This window comes from Oreochromis aureus, linkage group 19 (assembly GCF_013358895.1).
Source record: "Oreochromis aureus strain Israel breed Guangdong linkage group 19, ZZ_aureus, whole genome shotgun sequence".
NCBI classification, from domain to species: domain Eukaryota; kingdom Metazoa; phylum Chordata; class Actinopteri; order Cichliformes; family Cichlidae; genus Oreochromis; species Oreochromis aureus.
In genome coordinates, this window is record NC_052960.1 from 12,246,652 (window position 1) to 12,264,530 (window position 17,879).

The window sequence follows — 17,879 nt, forward strand, 5'->3', positions numbered from 1 at the left end:
GATATATAACTGAATGTCATCAACATACCAGTGATAAGAAATGTCCTTAAAAATGTTCAAAATGTACTGAAGAGGGTGCAGATGTAACAAAAACAGTAAAGGCCCCAAAAGTGAACCTTGTGGCAGGTCAGGTCCAACATCAACAAACTGCACAGTAGTATTTGCTGCCATACTTCTCGGTTACGTGGTATGGATAAGGATGGTGGTTCAAGTACAGAACAAACTTTTCTTTGAAGTAAGAGAATTCTGAGGGAGAAAAGGCAGGCATGCTTTTTGCCAATGCTCGAAATTTAACAGCAGTAGACCAACCACTATGGTTCAGACTGAAAATCTAAAAGAACTATATAATAAACTGCTGTAAAATTTTCTTAAGATTTTTTTTTGATGATGTATTCTAAATTTAAAAAAAAAAATATTGTGGTGACCTGACATCTCCTGTAGCCCCATTTTTATAACATCCTTGGCCTTAAAACATGAAGATGTTTCGTCTCTCCTCTGCAAAATAAACTCGGGTTTATAGACTATAGGGATTTTTTTTTCTTCAGCTAAGAAATATTCACTGCTCTGTGTCTACATCCTAAAGGGAAAACCCAAGTCTGCCTTAATGCAATATCCTGAGCAGCTCCTGCGCACAAGAGGGGGGCCTGACTCCTGGAGAAATTTGATCCTGCATTCGGCCCTTTAAAGGAAAATGGGATGAGTCTGTTGAATGGAGCTGTGAGTGAGTTTCACTGAAGTCGCTGCGCTCCAAAAGAAAACGAAGGACGGCACCGGGACGGACCGACGCAAGACATGAAAGCAAAGAAATGAATGAGAGAAGCGAGTGGAAGTCGACGCGGTGACGGAGACGTTATGAGCCGAGTTGCGACGAGTTGCCGGGGAAGGTGTCCGTGAGAGGAGAGACTCGACTGAGAGGGGGGCATAAACAACGAAGTCACAAGGTAAAGTAGCCATAAAGTGGTCCATTTTAAAAGCAAATGACATTAAGTGATCTATTTCATTTATATCTTCAGTCACTCGCGTATTTTTATGATCGTGCAAAACTGAATAAAGTCGCGTGCAGGAGGCTGCTGGGGACAAAAGACGCCGATTTACGCAGCTGTGTATTTTGAGAGGTGCCTGATGGCTCGGTGAACTTTTTTTTTTGCAGACCTACGCTTTACGGTTGATGCTGTGCTGCTGAGCTGTGCACACACCTGCTCCTTGTGGCCCTTTTTTCGTATAAAGTCTCGCCCCTGGGTTAGCTCTAAATACGTATATTAAAACTGCGATGCCTGCATGTGAAGTAAGAAGGAAACAGCATTTGTTGCAGTGGGTTTGCATGACCTTAGTGTAAAGTGCGCAGCTTTTCTTTTTTTTTACCCCATCATCTTTTTTAACATGTGGGGAAATCATAAAGGCTCACATTGCTGCTCCAGATCAAACTGACTTCTCTGGCAGGAGCTATTGCTGTGATTTAACACATTCTCAGGCTGATATATAGACCCAAGATATATATATATATATATGTATATGTATTCCGTTCCACACAGTGTGTTTAAGCGTGTCTCCTGCTATAACTCTTGGATTTTATGTCAAAAGCAAAGGCTTTCTATGCCCTGCAGTGATAACTGCAGAAGCCAGGACTTAAAAGTGTGTGCACAGGACAGAAGAGTTGCAGAGGTAGATGTTTACACCTCAGTGCAGAGGAATGTCAGGGCCTGTATTTAAGCCTGAGACTGATAATGAGTGTGGTCAGTTTGCTGAGGCCTGTCATTAACCTGGGCTGGGAGAGAGCTGCAGGTTTGCTTGCTGGCAAAGGTTAGGAAGAGGAGGAGAGGATGTGGAGGAAAGAAGGGAGGAGGGTGGAAAGTGAGAGGTGTTGGAGGAGAGGTGAGTAAGACAAGACCGATAAGATAACTGGGGAGGATAAAGGTGAGGTGTAGCTGAGATTTTAAAAATAGCCTAAAAACTTCCACAAGGCTCTGCAGTGGTTTAAATGTGTAATTTTAGAATTGTAAAGTTACCCTTTGAATATAACTATAAAAACAACAGCAAATGATGTTGTTTTTCTATGTTTCTATCATGAATTGGGTCAAAGGTTAATAAATAGTGAGGCACTGATTCTTAAAAAAAATAAAAAGTGTGAGGCCTACCTGACCAGATGGGAGTCAAAAGTGGTCCCCCTTTGTTAAACACATGAGGCCACCGAGGAGACAATAAGGCAATATTTAACACACCCACACTTGACTCCTCGTGCTCTCGGATAGTTCTTCTGTGTCAGCTCTCATGCACAGAGGGATCTGCCACGCTGACACAAATCTGCTGTGACTGACCCAGATTTACGCACACGCTGCTGTGCTGTCTGATGGGAGTCTTTTTCAAAGTGGGGGGACATGCCAAAACGCAGGGAAGCCAAGTTGGACCTCTGTGGAGACAACAACATTGGGGATTTGAAATGTCTGGTGGGGATGATATGACTGAACCACCTAATCACTTACATCACCACAGCTGCATGCTCAGCAGTGTGTCAGTGGTGTGCACGCACATGTGTCTGTTTCCAATCTAGTCCTCTGTGTATCTCCATCTGCGCCTGCCTGTGCTCTGGTAAGCAAGCGCTGAAGAGTTACGACTGACCGCGGAGTGTGTGTTTGAATACGTGGTGATTAAAGAGGTTCATGTCAACGAAAGGACTGACTGGAGACTCTTTTTTTTGTGCGCAGAATGGCAAAGGTGCATTCACACGCTGTCCACACAAACTCCTTTATGTCAATCTGTGATTATGAATAAAACCTCTCCTTACTGAATATCAAATCTCACTCAGTTTGAGGAATACTGCAGTATAACTGTCAGTGGGAAGCGGCCGTCTCCAATGGCAGCCGTAGAAACTATCCTGCTGGGATCGTTGCGGTGGCGTTTCCATCCAGTCGTCTTTCCCAGTGTTTGCTCTGGCTGTGGCTGTGTGCAAGTTCTTGCAGCTAGATGGAAGTAGAGAAGCTCCCAGGGCCTTCACATCTATCTGCTGCCAGGAGAGCACTCGCCGTTCTGCGCTACATCCCTCGCATGCATCTCCCCACACAGTCCGCTCTGGGTGGCCCAAGTGTTACCAAACATGGATCTACCGTGCAGATCCTGGAAAGCTTGTTTTTGTTGTCTTGACTTTCTTTTTTTTCTACCCCTACCACCTGAATGTTTCCAGCACAAGAGAAGATACTTGAGTAGAGAATAGTATTTATCAGATCATATTTAACACTAGACTCAGTGGAAAATTGCCTTCTGCATTTCTGTAAACCATCCCATGATGGAGGGCTATACTTGAAAAGGATAAAATGACTCCAGTTTAATTCACATTGGGCTGTATTGCTCCCACACACCTTGAGACGAAACTAATTCTTGACAAGCTGGTGTTGTGGGGTTGATTTTTATCCGCATGCAGTCTGAGGAAGTGAGCAGAAAGCGTTTGTCAATTTCTGTAATCTTTATTTGCCTTCTCTCCTCACCTTGAGCAAGTTTAACTTTACACTTGCTGATTATTCAACTGGGTTCCTGGCACAGGTTGCCCTTCGCTTTAACAACCTTTAATGTCTCCAACAAGCAAAGAGCACTAAAAGAATTGGTTCAGGGAGAATTAGCATAGCAGTGCTGAGAGTGTTTAACAAGCAAATGGCTTGTTTACACCCAGCTGTTTTAGCTCCTGGAGGAGCATCTGGCCTTGTCTTTCCCTGTTCTCCACAGTATGACCCAGAAGGGCTTATTCAAGCCCAGGGATCCAACCTCTTACCCACAATGGCGTCTGGCTTTGCATGACCCTCATACCCTCCAGTTTGCCCCAGAGAGAGACAGAGACACAGGGGAACTCTTGGTAGATGGACCTTGACTGTCCAGGCTGGGTACAGCGGTTGGCTGGTAAAACCTCCACTCGCATGACTTCTGTAATTTGTTTTCTAGGCCTGTATTTACGAGCATGCTAATTGTAGGGAGCGCCATGTTGCAGTTATAGTTGCCGGACTTTGAACGTCTGCTGTTCTGCTGACGGTGTCTGGCTGCACTTTGAGACTGGATGTCTTTCTGTCTGAAAACTCTGCTTTTATAACTTCCTTGAGCTTCATTTGTTTTCATTTTGATGTGCAAATGTTCACACAAACCTGCACATTAGGCACACAACCTCAAAGCTGATCATTAGAACTACTTTTATTTCGGGATAGTCACACTTTTGAATTCACACAGCAGGCCTTTAACCTTTTTAAATGAGTATCTTGTCGAGGGAAAAAAAGCCACCAGTCAATCGTCCTCAGGTAAAAACAACTTGAGCGCCCCAGTTTCCCACATTCAGAGCTCGGTCCATTCACTGTCACACATTCTTTCCTCCTTTCTTTGCTGCAGCAAGCTGGTGCCCCCTCCTCTTTAGCTGTGATGGGACTGTCATGCAGAAAGACACTATTGTGCTGCACAGGATCCCGTTTTGCTCCTTCCTTGTAATTAAGAAGGGATTGCATAGGGGGGAGGGCAGGGGATTGGGTTAGTAGGTAATTTGGCTAAAAAGCAGAGCACTGACCTGCTTTGTGGCTGGCAGACCTGAGAGCCAGTACACATGAACCGGCTCCCCCACTGACAAAGAGTCTCCCTGCTGAGGTTTTGTTCAGTGTGTGTGGGCATGTGCAGAGACCAAGGAAGAATGGGAAAGGCAAAAAATAATCCTGTGGTGATCTCTCTACAATGTTTATTTATGTGCCTAACACATGTGTTTGCATGTGCGTTTCTTTTTGTGTCACAAAGCAACACAGAAAGTAAGAGGAAGCTTTCATTAAACTTGTGTCATTGTGGATTCATCGTTAGTATTTGCCTTACTCACGTTTCGTCAGTGAATCATGGGAAGTGTGGTCAGCAAAGGTTTTGTGCTATAAATGAAAACAGAAGCTGAGCCTCGTAAGGAAATGCCTTTCCAGGATGATTTTTTTTTAACCTCCTGCTCAGGGATGTCATTTTCAGTCTTTGATCAAATTTGCAGTTTTTCAAGTTTGTGCAGCCCATTCATAACTATTAAAGTCAAACCATGCAGGCCCAAAGTTTACAAGCACATTTGTGTTTTCTGTATTTCAGTCCAGAGGAAGAGCCCTGAATTCTCGCCATGGCTGATGTGTTGGAGAGCAGCGGGGCAGGAGCCGCTGGAGCGGCCAGTGTGGATTGGCAGAAACGCTGTATCACTCTTGAAATGCAGCTGCTGAGGTTCCGGCTCCAGGCAGGGAAAATCCGAGAGCTGCTGGCAGAGAAGGTGAGAGTGAAAAGCATCATGGGTAGTAGTTACACATAGAAACTCTGCCCAAAATCCCCAAATCATTCTCTTATTCACTCATTTACTACTCCCTCTTTAAAAGACACTAGAACTGTATTGACATTTGGGACGTTTAACAGTTATTGGCACAATTTTCCAACTCTTACAGGTTCAGAGTCATGCTACAGTAACGTAGAACTATGGTAATGTTATTTTAGAATTTAGTGCAAATGCTAATTTGTTCATTTCATTTTGGTAAAAGCATAATTCAGAGCTTAATTAGTACTCCATAGTGTATTGGTTAACACATTTGACTTGCATGTGAATGGTTTTGGGACTGGGAAGAGATGCAAAACCCCTGGAAGAGTGGTGTTAGGAAGTGTCTTCAATGAGGTGACTATGCAAATTATGGAGCAGCCAAAAGAAGTTTAAGGCTACGTCCACACTAATGCGTTTTCGTTTGAAAACGCATCGTTTTCTCTCGGTTTTGGCCCCCCATCCACACTGAGACGGCGTTTTCTTCAAGGAAAAACGCAGCGTTTTGAAAACGCTCTTGAAAACGCATACATTTCAAAAACGGAGCTGTCCTGTCCATTTTAGTCATGTGATGCAGTCATCTGACCAATTATACAAAGATAGATAGCGGAGTGCATTATACAGCAGTTGTTTTGATTGTTCTCAATTGTGACAGCCCTAAAATAGATTAATATCAGTTTGTACGTCCTCCAGATAGCTTTTCTTCAAATTCTTTAATTCTCACTCGCTTTTGCACATGTGCAGGACTGGAACGTAAGCGTTTTTGGCCGTTTCAATCTGGACGCACAACTCTGTGAAAACGACTGAAAACGCTAGTGTGGACGTAGTCTAAGTGGCTCCATGGTGTAGTGGTTAACACGAGACTGATTTTAGAGTTCAGACGTGAATCTCTGTAGAGTCTAAAATGTGACCTACATAAATTGCTACATTGTTGCCAGCGTTGATGGTCATGCATGGTGCATTATCAAAACATATTTGCCCCACATATCCATTCTGAAAGTTTTTAGCAATCTCCTTCTTGATTTTGATGACATCTATGAGTCCTTCCCTTGAGGTGGTTATGCTATCACTGATAAATTCAAAAATGGTGGCAAACAGGTAGGCTAGAAATGCATACGAGAAATTGACAGGACTGAACAGGCCAATAGTTCTAGATGGCACTATACTGAGGTTTCAGAGGAGTGTGCAGTTACTAAGCACAAACAAGATTGATTTAACACAGAAGTGTAAATTTCTTAATACACAGGAATGATTCCCATTTCAACACCAGTCAAGCTCTTATGGGGCCTTTATAATCTGATCCTTATTCAGTCAAAGTGACACAGTTATAGCTGTCATGTAGTGGAGCTCAAATCCTGTCTTATTAATTTTTGTACAAGGTTAAACATGTGTACAGCTGTGGCTCAGGTGGTAGAGTGGGAGGTTGGTAGATAGGTTCCTTGACTGTGCTACCAAGAAATCTGTCAAACAAAAACGTGGTAAATTTGTCATAAATTATTGGTTTACAAGCCTCAGAACCATTTTCTTTTGTAAGGACTGAGTTTTAAAAAAAATTCTAGAACTTCATGAGCTAACTGGATTTACAGTATGTGTTTTGTTTGGCTTAAGCTACAGGCTTTATCACATGTTTGAGCCTAATATAGCAGTGATGTGGCATGAATAGTTTAGTATGAACTACTTTTGGCTTATTGAACCATAATATTATGGAAATTTGATTTAAACTTATCATGCTACTTTGATCTGCAAAATTAGACATGCCGCTAGATGTTCTGAACAAACACTGTTCAGATCACATTGCTTCATCACCTTCTTCTTCTTGTGATCTGGCAGTGTGTTTAAAGTGTTTTGTGCATGAGGAAACTATTAAAGCACGTGACTCAGTTAGAAATACAGGTGTGGATGACTGTATGTTTATGAGTGCAAGGGAAGACAGATGAGCGTACCCAGCTTATTTGGTAAACACTCGGTCCACTCATTGTGTGTCATCAGAGGTTGGCTGCAGTTTAAGCCAAAAGGAATATTTACTGTTTAACTCACTTCTGGTGCTTCCCCTCAAGCTGGGGAAATAACCGCCAATCGCTGGCCAAATGCTTGTAAAATTGTGGCTGTTGTAAAGCCTGTCTACCAGACACTTTGGAAAGTAATCAGCTGTCATCAGGAGATTCAGTTTTCTGCTTAAGATTTGTTGGTAAAACTGGAAATGTTTGGATTAGAGGAAGGCATGAGTTTAGCAGCAGAAATCAATTTTTGTGTTTTGACCTTTCTACCATTTTAAGCTGATTTACACATGGACGGGTTTTGAGTTCTAAATAGCTCTCGGGTACTTTTATTTGCCACAGTGTTCACTTGCTTTATCATTTGCACTTCCAGATTTGTGGAGTGGTTCAGTCGGTCAGTCATCAGTACGTTTACAGTCCAGACATAACCCTGTAACTGTTGTGGATGGCTACACCAATAATCTTATAAAGAGATAAAATTAATATTGAGCGCAACCGAGTTCATCTTGTATGTTACTGTTAGATTGCAAATGAACTACAGTAACTTAAAAACAATATTGTTACTGATGTAATTGTTTATATTGTTTTGCTCTTTATAAAGCTACCTCTTAATTTCTTTCCCCATGGTATCAAGTATTTTCCTGGGTATTGTTATCAAGTACTGTGCACGTTATTTGAAAGTTGTGTCCACCATATTGGATGTAATACAACCACAGGCTGCTACGGGAAAAGGTGTGTTCCCCGACCTATTGACACTACTTCCTGGATGCTGCTGGCTCTTGTCGGATAAAACTGTAAAGAAGGCGCTGAACCAAAAACCTCTGACTGATTGCTTTAGTTGATACAGACTGCCATGGTTTAATTTCACATCTTATTCACCGCATTGCAAATACTCACTACCTAGTAACTCAGTGATATTAAAACTTGAAAAAGTGTGACAAAGTTTCTGAAGAGACAGTTGCCAGGGGGTCACTGATTGGTCTGTAGGCTGGTGCTTAAGGAATCATTTTCCCTCTTACTGCTATCAGCCTCAAGGAACTATTAATAGCTACTCAAAACCAGTCAGAATATTCATTTTTCCCTCACGACTAGTGGTTGCCACATGGTTAGCAGACTAGACTCTAGGCCTGGGTGTCTGTGATTTTATTTACTTGACCCTACATTGTCAGTATGATTGCCCACAAGTTAATGTCACATGGTTAGTGGTCACATGTCTGCAAAACCTCAATACTGGACATGCTAGGGAAAAATCTGTATTCCTTGATTGGTGGGCAATGGTTCACAGTAGTGGTGTGCGATACTGCATATTTTGGTATCGATCCGATACCAAGTAAATACGGGCCAGTGTCGCAGATACCGATACTTTTCAATAAATAAGGTGGATGCGTCATTGAATTGCTAAATCTCAATTAATTTTCATGACCTTAAGTGTTTTTTGTGATGTTTCCTTTTTTGCTATTAAATAGTTAAAACCCAGGACATAATTAGGACAAAGTTTATAATTAAATAGAAAATGCTTTATTATCAATTTTTTTTTTTTTTTAAGAAAAATCTTAAATAAAGTGCATGCAAACCAGTAAACAAATTAAAACAAACAAGTACTGTTGAGAAACTATAATACAAAAATTACAATAAAAATTCTCAACAACAACAAACAACAACTGGTGAAAATATAAATAATACGTAAACAACTTAACCCTCCCAAAAGCGTCTAAGTCACGTAAGGGTGACAGCGCAACAGCTAAACACAAGAGGGGGGAGGGGGAGCAAAGTGTGCCTGCTCTGGGCTGACACAGCAGCGGCGAGTCCGGCGACCTGGCTTCTTCGTCTTTCCTGAAACCACAGCATTGCAAACAAGAGCGGAAATTAAAGTAAAGAATCAATCTCACCAGGCTAGTATCGGTCCGATACCGATGCCGACTTGGTATCGATATAATCGATATTTGGATCAATCCACCCGCAACTAGTTCACAGAGGTTACTGGCTCTTGCTGGGTGAAATCAGACGAAAGAAGGTGTTGTACCAAAAATAGCAGAGATTACCGATAAAAAAGTTCAGGATATCCTCAAGAACTCGCATCAGTTTCACAGAAGTTGCCTCATTGACTCGTATACCGTCTCCTTTCATAAAGTTTACAATCTACTCCAGAGTAAATAACAGTGGACACCAGCTGAGGTAAACTGCAGACTGACAGAGTCCACTTGTCACAGATAAACAGGGGCCAGAGTTTGCTGTCCTACTGTTAGGATTCTGCACTTGAATTAGGAGGGGTAAGAAAACAGAATTAAGTTGACTGTAACCTCCAATCTCCGACATCTAGCAGAGATATTACACACTGTACCTTTAAGGTCAGACATAATTTGTGCTTGGAGCCTGGAAGGGTAAAATCAGTTCAATGTCAGATGCATGCAGCTGCGCCATGTAATGACTAGAAAAGCTCAGGTCTGGAGTGCATGTGTGAGGGAGCTATACTGTATATTCTCACTGTTTGTTTCTCATTTCTAAAACAGGAGAGTTCAAACTTTTTTATTCTTTTGAAAAGTGACTAATTACTCTCTTTCTCATTTTCTGTCCAATAAAAACCACACATTCATTGTTAAATGTTCTTTTTGGCAATGCTGCTAAAACATTCGTTTTTCTGTGAAAAGGTTAATTAATCTCTCACTTACTCCTTCGCTCGCTCTGTTATAAACATATACACACACTGTAAACTCTGACAAACACAAACACACAGTGCGGAGCTGGGTTTAAGTGGAGTCCCGTGCTGCTGAGTGTGTTTTTTTTCTGAGCCTTCTTGAGGGGGGAGGGCGCTGAGTGACTACCATTCCGTCATGTTATTGCTGTTTGGAAAGACTGCTTCACGCTCTTCATCTCCTCTCTTGCCAAGTTAGGAGTGTTTTACGCATTGACCCACTTTGGTATGGAAAAACATGAAAAAAAAAATTGACGCGGTTGCCTGTGACATGGCATTTATCTCGAGAGGCTGACGGAGAGTGAAGGAGAAAAGAAAGAGGGAAGGAGATGCCCCATTTGCCATGCGAGGAGTGTAACAGGAAGATTACTGCATTTAGGAATTTGTTTGAGTTTTAACTGTAGACTGGGAAAGTGTAACCTATGGTGGTTGGCAGTTAGCCTAAAAAAAAGAAACTTCTCCATAAGAATTGAAGAGTTTCTAAAATAGCAAATGCAGCTTTTGGAGCCACCAAAGTTAATAATTTGAAGGGAGGGCATACATGTGTTTACCAAATGAACGGTAATCTAAAGGGAACAAAACTAACAAACTTCATTTAAACACACTGACTGAAGTGATCAAAGCAATAAAATCCTCCCCGGAAATGACTAAAATAATACATTTAGTTACAACTGACCTGCCATTAACAGCATTTTTTAACAAATATATCTTTTTAACTCGGTACAGAAAAGAAAACTTTAGACGTCAGAGGGACCCTTCACAAGAGGTGACTTTTAGATGAAAAGTTGAATCAGAATCCTTAATGGGAGTTGGTGGATTTGGAGCTTTGAGGAGGTAAATCCAGAAAGTTTAGAGTTTCACATCTAATTAGGCAGTCCTGGCCATACCTCATTCAGAGGAATTTTTAAATTGGGTGGCCTTCCCACTTCTAGGTTTCCTTTCATTACTTGGCTAATTGGATGCTGGACAAATTGAATTAATCTCTCCCATAAGCCTTACATGGCCCCAGGAGTAAAATGCTGTTATCTGACTTAGACAAGTGTTCTCAGTCAGCAAGGAGGGCTGCAGAGAGGTCACCAAGTACACACTGGTGTGCATAAACATTTATTTTCATGAGGAGACTTGTTTGGATCAGCCCCCTTTTAATAGTTTAACTGTAAAAGTCTGGACTTGATATAAAGGCTGTTTAACTTTTTTGTAGCCTATGAAACCTTCTGACATTTTATCGTCTGTCTTGCTGATAAAATTACCTCTTCTCCCCATGTCCGTGGATGTTTCATTGTAAAAAGTTAATTTAAACATAAGGAAATGCATAATGGCAACCAGTGCCTAACGCTCACCTTATGTATGTATGCGTGTATTATTATCATTTCTCAGTATTTTATTTCTTTAACTTGTTTTGGAAAAAAAAAGCGGTTTTAATATTTAATAACTGAGTGGGAGAGTTTAGCTATCAACTGTGCAAAGTTGATGTTTAACATTGGGAGGCAGGTGGAACGCCTCAGTAGGCAAATATTTTACTGTGAAACCCGTTTTTAGACGGTTTATCTTTTACAGTTTTCTCTAATGTTTAATGTAGTGGCCCTTGTGATCAGTGTTAACCATGAGTATTATAAAAGAAAAGAAAATTAATTGCAACTATGAGATTTTGGGATCCTGAAAGAATACAGTCATGTAAAAAAAAAAACATTTTCACAGGGCTTTATCCAGTCCTGTGAAAAATGAAGTGCATCCTTACTCCGTACATCTCTAAGACCATGGAGATCTTTGGTCATAATGTGCAGCACCATAAACACAGCCTATCAGCACAGACCTCTCATACTAACTGTCAAGCACGGTGGTGGAGGGATGATGTTTTGGGTTTGTTTTGCTCCCACAGAACCTGAGCATCTTGCAGTTATTGAGCCCAATAGATCTATCTTACTGACATGAGTGCAAATGTTTTAAAGCAACAGAATGAAAATGATTTTGGTAGAGGCGAGTGTGGGTTGGGGATGGAGGAGAAACTCTGATTTAGATAATCAAGCCAGCTGGCTTGAAATACAATCTGTGGGCTCAGATTTCTGTCACTTGGCTTTGGCAGCAAAAGCAAACAGATCTTTAGTTGTGACATATCTGTTATCTGCCTGGGAAATGGATGATCTGCTGTCTCTTGCTTGCTTTCATTTTATCTCCACCACTCTGTTATCAGTCCCCCATGAATTCCCATGACGGAAAGACAGACAGTGCCCTGCCTCCCTACAAAATACCCTGCAAAAGTCAATATAAAACTAAAACAAAATTACCTACAAGGTTTTGCCTGCGAGTGTGTGAGATACACACACTGAAGGATTAATCTGGTAACATTATTATCAGCAAATCCTTTAAAAAGAGTTAAACAGCTGGGTTCTCAAGTTTTACGTTACACAAATGGGAGGTGCATTTGTTGGAGACTATTTTCAGTCATGGATTGGCTATCCTATTGAGTATTTATGGCAGTAAGACATGTATGTGGGCCTGACTCCAAATAAACTACCCATTGCAACAGTGTGGCTCATTGATGTGTTTTTCTGGGGGCATATCTTTGGCCACTCAGGCAGTACTTGCTAGTCAAATTAGTGTGGATTTGAAGGATTGGGAACAGTGTATTTTATCAACTGTTTACTAGTTCTTTCTCTAAAGAATAACTTTAGAGAAGTGGCTGCAAAATTTAATTTCCAGCTTATCCATTTTAAGAATTCTCAGCAGCAGAAGGTGATGTGTTGCACTGTGGGCTGACCGATTCAGGATAGCTAATATAATTGTGTCACTCCTGTTAAGCAACTCGGGCCTCAGCTGGACTGTTCCATAACTAAACAACCAGAGCTTAAATAACAGTTCCAGATTACACTGTCTGTATCCATATCTCAAGGCTTAAGGTCAGTTTGTTGCCATCAGCTTAGCCATTTGATTATATAGACTGACTAATCAAATCAATCCAAGCACTCAGTTTATTTTTATCGCTGCAACAGCACAGACTGTTTAAAAACTGTATTCAAAAGCATTCCTGTTCATTTATCATTGTCACTCAATATTACTTTGATCAAGCTAATTTATGACTGTAGTTCTAGCGCCTTATGTGTACAATATGACTTTCTGTAAAGACCACACAGGAGGGTTTACATTAAGAGTGTTTGCTAGATTTTACCTTAATCCCATGACCCACAATCAAACAACCAGCTCCTTCTGTCCACTAAACAAGATGAGGCATTTTTTTCAGGCACAAGACAGTGTGCTCCTAATGCTGGTCCTAAGCCTGGATAAATAGGGAGGGTTGCTCGAGAAAGGGCATCTGGCATAAAATCTTTGGCAAATCAAACATGCAGATGATCAATAAGAATTTCATATGAGATTGGTTAATAATGACAGCTTCTTGTGTTGTTGGCCGGCTTGGGCTTGGTGGAAACCATCCTACTGTTGGCTGAAGACAAAGAAGAGAGAGAAGACACATTTGGAGGAAACAATAAGAAAGGAAATAAGGATCCATGAATGTATGGGCATTTAGATGGTTAGTGTGACAGAAGGGGGATGTACGGATAGTGTGAGATTTAGGCAGCTGATCTACTGTAGTAACCCTTTAACTGACCAGCTGGAAGAAGAAGCGCAAATAATTAATATAATCGGAACCTTTTCATTGGTCCATGTGTTGCATGCTTTCTGCTGAAACTTGTGTTGGAGTATCGACAAACTGCATAAACTGCAACAATGTTTCAAAAACTAAATTAAATGTTGCAAATACTCGATCAGTTAAAAATGTTAAACACTCCCAGCACTCCCAGAGTTCCTATCCTTTTAGAAAAGTGTTATTTTCCCAGAACTTCCCAAGGTAGAGTTCCTTTGACGGTTCTTTGTACCTGTGAAAACTGTGTGGCAGAGAAGTTGTGACCTCTGCAGTACTTTGCCATTACCTAAAGTCCTTTTTAGCCTCTTCCGATTCCGTTTTGTTAAATAAAGACCAGTACGGGTTGAGCTTGACTCATGATGAAGGCTTTTGACCTTGAGGTGAGCAGTCATCCAACCACTAACCATCAGTCTCCACCCACGTCTCCCCTTGCAGATGTGCTCTGGCTTTAGTGAGTGTTAAGCCGGCTGCGGGGAAGTGTTCAAATGTTGTGAATGTTGGATTCTGGGAATCAGGGGGCCTTTGTCGAGGTGATGAGAAGGCATAAAGGAAGATTGAGAGAGACAAAGAAAAGGGGAACAAAAATTTCGAGAGGAATTCAAATGCATCTCTCAAGCAGAGTGAATCCATTAGTATGTTTGTTCTCCTTTCAGCAGGGTCACTGACCTCATAGGAAAAGGTGTCCTGTGTATTCTGTGCAAACACTTCTCTCTATGTGTGTGTGTTTGAGAGAGACAGTCCTTGCAGATGTGTGCATACTTGCAGGATGGACAGTGTTTGCCTTTGAAAGCATGAGTATGCATGCTTGCACAAAAGGTGACACAAGCTTGTGCACACACCCTAGCATTATTCCATCACACTTGTCTTTGACCAGAAGTAGTAGAGTGAAAGATGTTCAGCCTCCTCTGAGGGCCTCTCTGCTATGACTGCAGTATGCCTATGTCCTTTTGCTCAAAGTGTAATTTATTATTAGGCTCCTCGGACTTTGTTGAATCCTCATTACCCTTTATTTTACTTTCTCTGCCACTTTCACTATCCTGTTACTAATTCTGAAATGTCCCATCTATTAAAATACTTTCCTATTATAGCTGCTCTGTTAAAAATGTCTCACTACATTAATCTTTTGAATGTCTTTCCAGTAGTAGTAGTGATTATTAAGGACTAAGTGTGTTACTCTTGCACACTCTTGCAGGTGTTTGCTTGTATACCAGGCAAACTTGTAGCTTGGAGTTACATCTGTATAACAAGGCCTATATGATCTGTGTTAATAGCACCTGTAGATGGTCTTTATTCTTTAAATTAAACATAACTTTTCACAGAGGGCAAGAAGTCAACCTTTAACTTAGTGAGAGCCTGGGATTTTCCCTTGACCACCCATGCCTTCAACCCACTTCCTTGGCAAACAGAGACAGCTGACCCAAGTCAGAAACCATTTTAACCTCATCTTTTGTCCGTGCTTCAGATGCAGGAGCTGGAGCAGAGAGTGACCGAGGCTGACCAGCGGGCTGAACATGCTGAAAAACAGGTAGACGGGCACCATTTCAGCTTATACTTGACTCACTGTACTCATCTTTGGTCTGGATAAACCGATGGATTTTAAAGCATTATTTACATCAAATATTTTTCATATCATAAATAGAAATGATGTACGGTGCAAAAGTCTTGAGCCACCCGTCAATTCTTTATATTCTGTTTACACAGAGCCAGATTTTCTTGTAATTCTTGGAGTGGTCAGTAGTTCACCAGGCTTTCTGAAGGTCTTTCAAAATGTTTCTTTAAACACTTGGTCACATGTCACATTTTGTTGAATGTATCACAAATGCCAAACACAGTTTGACTGGCATAAAACTGTATTTTTGCACCAACAAGATGATTACCAAAGAGCTATAATCTGAAAACTTAACATATCTCAGCATTGGCATGTGGTGTCCTTAAATATTTGAGGAAACTGAACAACTGGAGGGCAAAAGAAGTAGTAGGCAAAAAAAAAAAAAACCTATTACAGCAGGTGAACGGTGTCTGTATATTATTACAGCAAAAGGAAAAAGAAAATCCAGCCTGACCTGACAGAGCTTTTTGTAAGCCTTTAATGGGACTTAATAAAAGGATTGTGTGGTTTTAGGATTACAATTCTCATAGATATCACACATACTCAACCACTTTTGGTGTCAGGTTTAATTGCTAATTTGCTGTCATTACTGTCTGCTCCAGGTGTTTTCCCCAAGTGGTAATTTAATGGTACCATTTCTTCTCTTTTTTTCTTTTTCTTTTTTCTTGTTTTTAAAAAACGATAAATACCTAAGAGCTTAGAAAACTGTTCTCTTGGCTTTGTCTGGTGCCCATCAAAATAAACAACCACGTAAATTTGAGCTGTCTTTTGGCCCTGCGTGTGCATTCACTCCTCTAATTATGTATTTCAGATCCATGTCATGGAAGAGAAACTGAAGTCTGCAAACATACAAACCAATGAATCCGAGAGCTCGCTGTACAGAAAGTATCAAGAGCTGACCAATCAGGTTCAAGAGAAAGATGCTGTAATAAAGAGATTAGAGATGCAGCTGGAAAAACAGGTATGTCTGGAGCATCAGATAAAGAACAGAAATGTCCATTTATGTTCATGAAGTGTATGTTGAAAAATTCCACAAAACCTGTTTTCTCTGGCTTATAGATCTTAGTCAGAGCCCAGGAGGCAAAAGTCATTGAGGAGAAGGCTGCCAAGATTAAAGACTGGGTCACCTTTAAGCTAAGAGAGGTAAGACATGCATGGATGCATCCCTAATAACCAGTTTATATAGATTATACAGAGTACATTGACTTGTGGTTAATGTTGCATATATGCTGAGTTACAGATGGAGCAAGAAAACCAGCAGCTGAAAATGGCGAACCTGAAGCAGACAGAACAGATAATGTTGCTGCAAGACAAACTGCAAAGTGAGTACCGTTGCAGGTGTTTAGAGACCAGAGGTAAACTATAAAAGTCAAAGTAGAGAAACACTTGAGAGCTCAGACTTCAAAATATAGTGGTGTTGTCTTTCTTTTCTAGCCCTCTTAGAGAAACCTACATCCTCTGCATCCCCGGCCACTTCCCCGGTAATGGATACACACCTGGTGCCCAACAGCCCCCTGTTTCCTCCCAGCTGCCCTGGCACACCACCTGCCCAAGATGACAGCTGGAGACAGACAGGTTCCCGTGGGGCCAGCTCAAACATCAAGACCCCACCAGCAGGTGTGCTGCCCTTAATTTGTATTATGCTGGGATGGGGAAGTAATGCAAGCTGGGCTCATCACATGACCAGGTAGAACCAGTAACAATGGGAGGAAACTTGAGGCTGATGTTAAACCATTACAAATTCTAATGGGTATCCAAAATGTTGTCCTGCTTATTAGTGCAATATAAAAAAAATCAAAAAGTAATTTTTAAATAATATGCCTAAAATATTGTGCAAAAGTCTTGAGAGACTCCTAATATCTTTATATTTGGGAAATTGGTCCAGTGATGTATTAATACATGCAAACACAAATGGAACTAAAGTGTTTACAACTCTAACAAGCTTGAAAGTCTGTATTTGGTATGACCACCTTTATTGTGCAACACAGCCTGAACTCTCTTAGGCAAGCTTTCTTCTAATGTGTTAAATTCGGGAATAGTTCTCCAGGTTTCATGAAGGACATTCAAAGCTCTTCTTTGGATGTTTGTTGCTTTTTGTTTTGCTCTTTGTCTGGATCCCACTCTGCTTCAGTGATGTTGCTGATACAATGGTGGTCTGACAATGCCAGTACATAGCTTTTCAAATACTGCTCATCTGCTGGAGAATTTCTTTAGGTCTAGCACTTCTTTTGTTCTCCACATGTTGTTTTCTCAATTTCTTTTAATCACACACTGCACACGATGCTGAAATACGCAGTTTTGGATAATGGCTGTTTGGGAATGACCTAGTTGGTGCAAAAATACTGTTTTATGCTTGTCAAACTGTGTTATCTTTGGCATGTCATCGATTCAGCTAAAGAAATTGGAGGAAATTATGTGTTTTTGTGAGTGGCTGACAGTAACAAATTGGCTAAAGATACAATTAGAAATTGGTTTGTTGCCAAGTTGTCTGTTCCATGTTGATACATCACTGGCTCATCCCTTGGGTTAGGTGCCTTTTTTATGCTTGAATGATTCATAGGCCAGAGTTAGGTGAGTTAACAAGCCAATGAATCATTCTTCAGGACTGGAATAATAATGAGTGAAAAAGCATCCAGTGTCCCAAGAAAACCTTT

The 17,879-nt window shown here is 41.0% G+C and overlaps 1 protein-coding gene across 1 annotated transcript in view; it reads left to right on the forward strand.

The window, feature by feature from the left end:
• Positions 1 to 592: 592 nt before the first annotated feature.
• The window catches only part of plekhh1 (pleckstrin homology domain containing, family H (with MyTH4 domain) member 1), a 35,212-nt gene continuing 17,925 nt past the window's right edge, over positions 593 to 17,879 (forward strand). Inside the window, exons 1-7 of the mRNA XM_031727077.2 lie at positions 593 to 941; positions 5,080 to 5,251; positions 15,079 to 15,141; positions 16,037 to 16,186; positions 16,285 to 16,368; positions 16,466 to 16,547; positions 16,660 to 16,842. Coding sequence (XP_031582937.1) covers positions 5,108 to 5,251; positions 15,079 to 15,141; positions 16,037 to 16,186; positions 16,285 to 16,368; positions 16,466 to 16,547; positions 16,660 to 16,842 — 706 coding nt within the window. The 5' untranslated portion in view covers positions 593 to 941; positions 5,080 to 5,107. The remainder of the gene's footprint in view (positions 942 to 5,079; positions 5,252 to 15,078; positions 15,142 to 16,036; positions 16,187 to 16,284; positions 16,369 to 16,465; positions 16,548 to 16,659; positions 16,843 to 17,879) is intronic.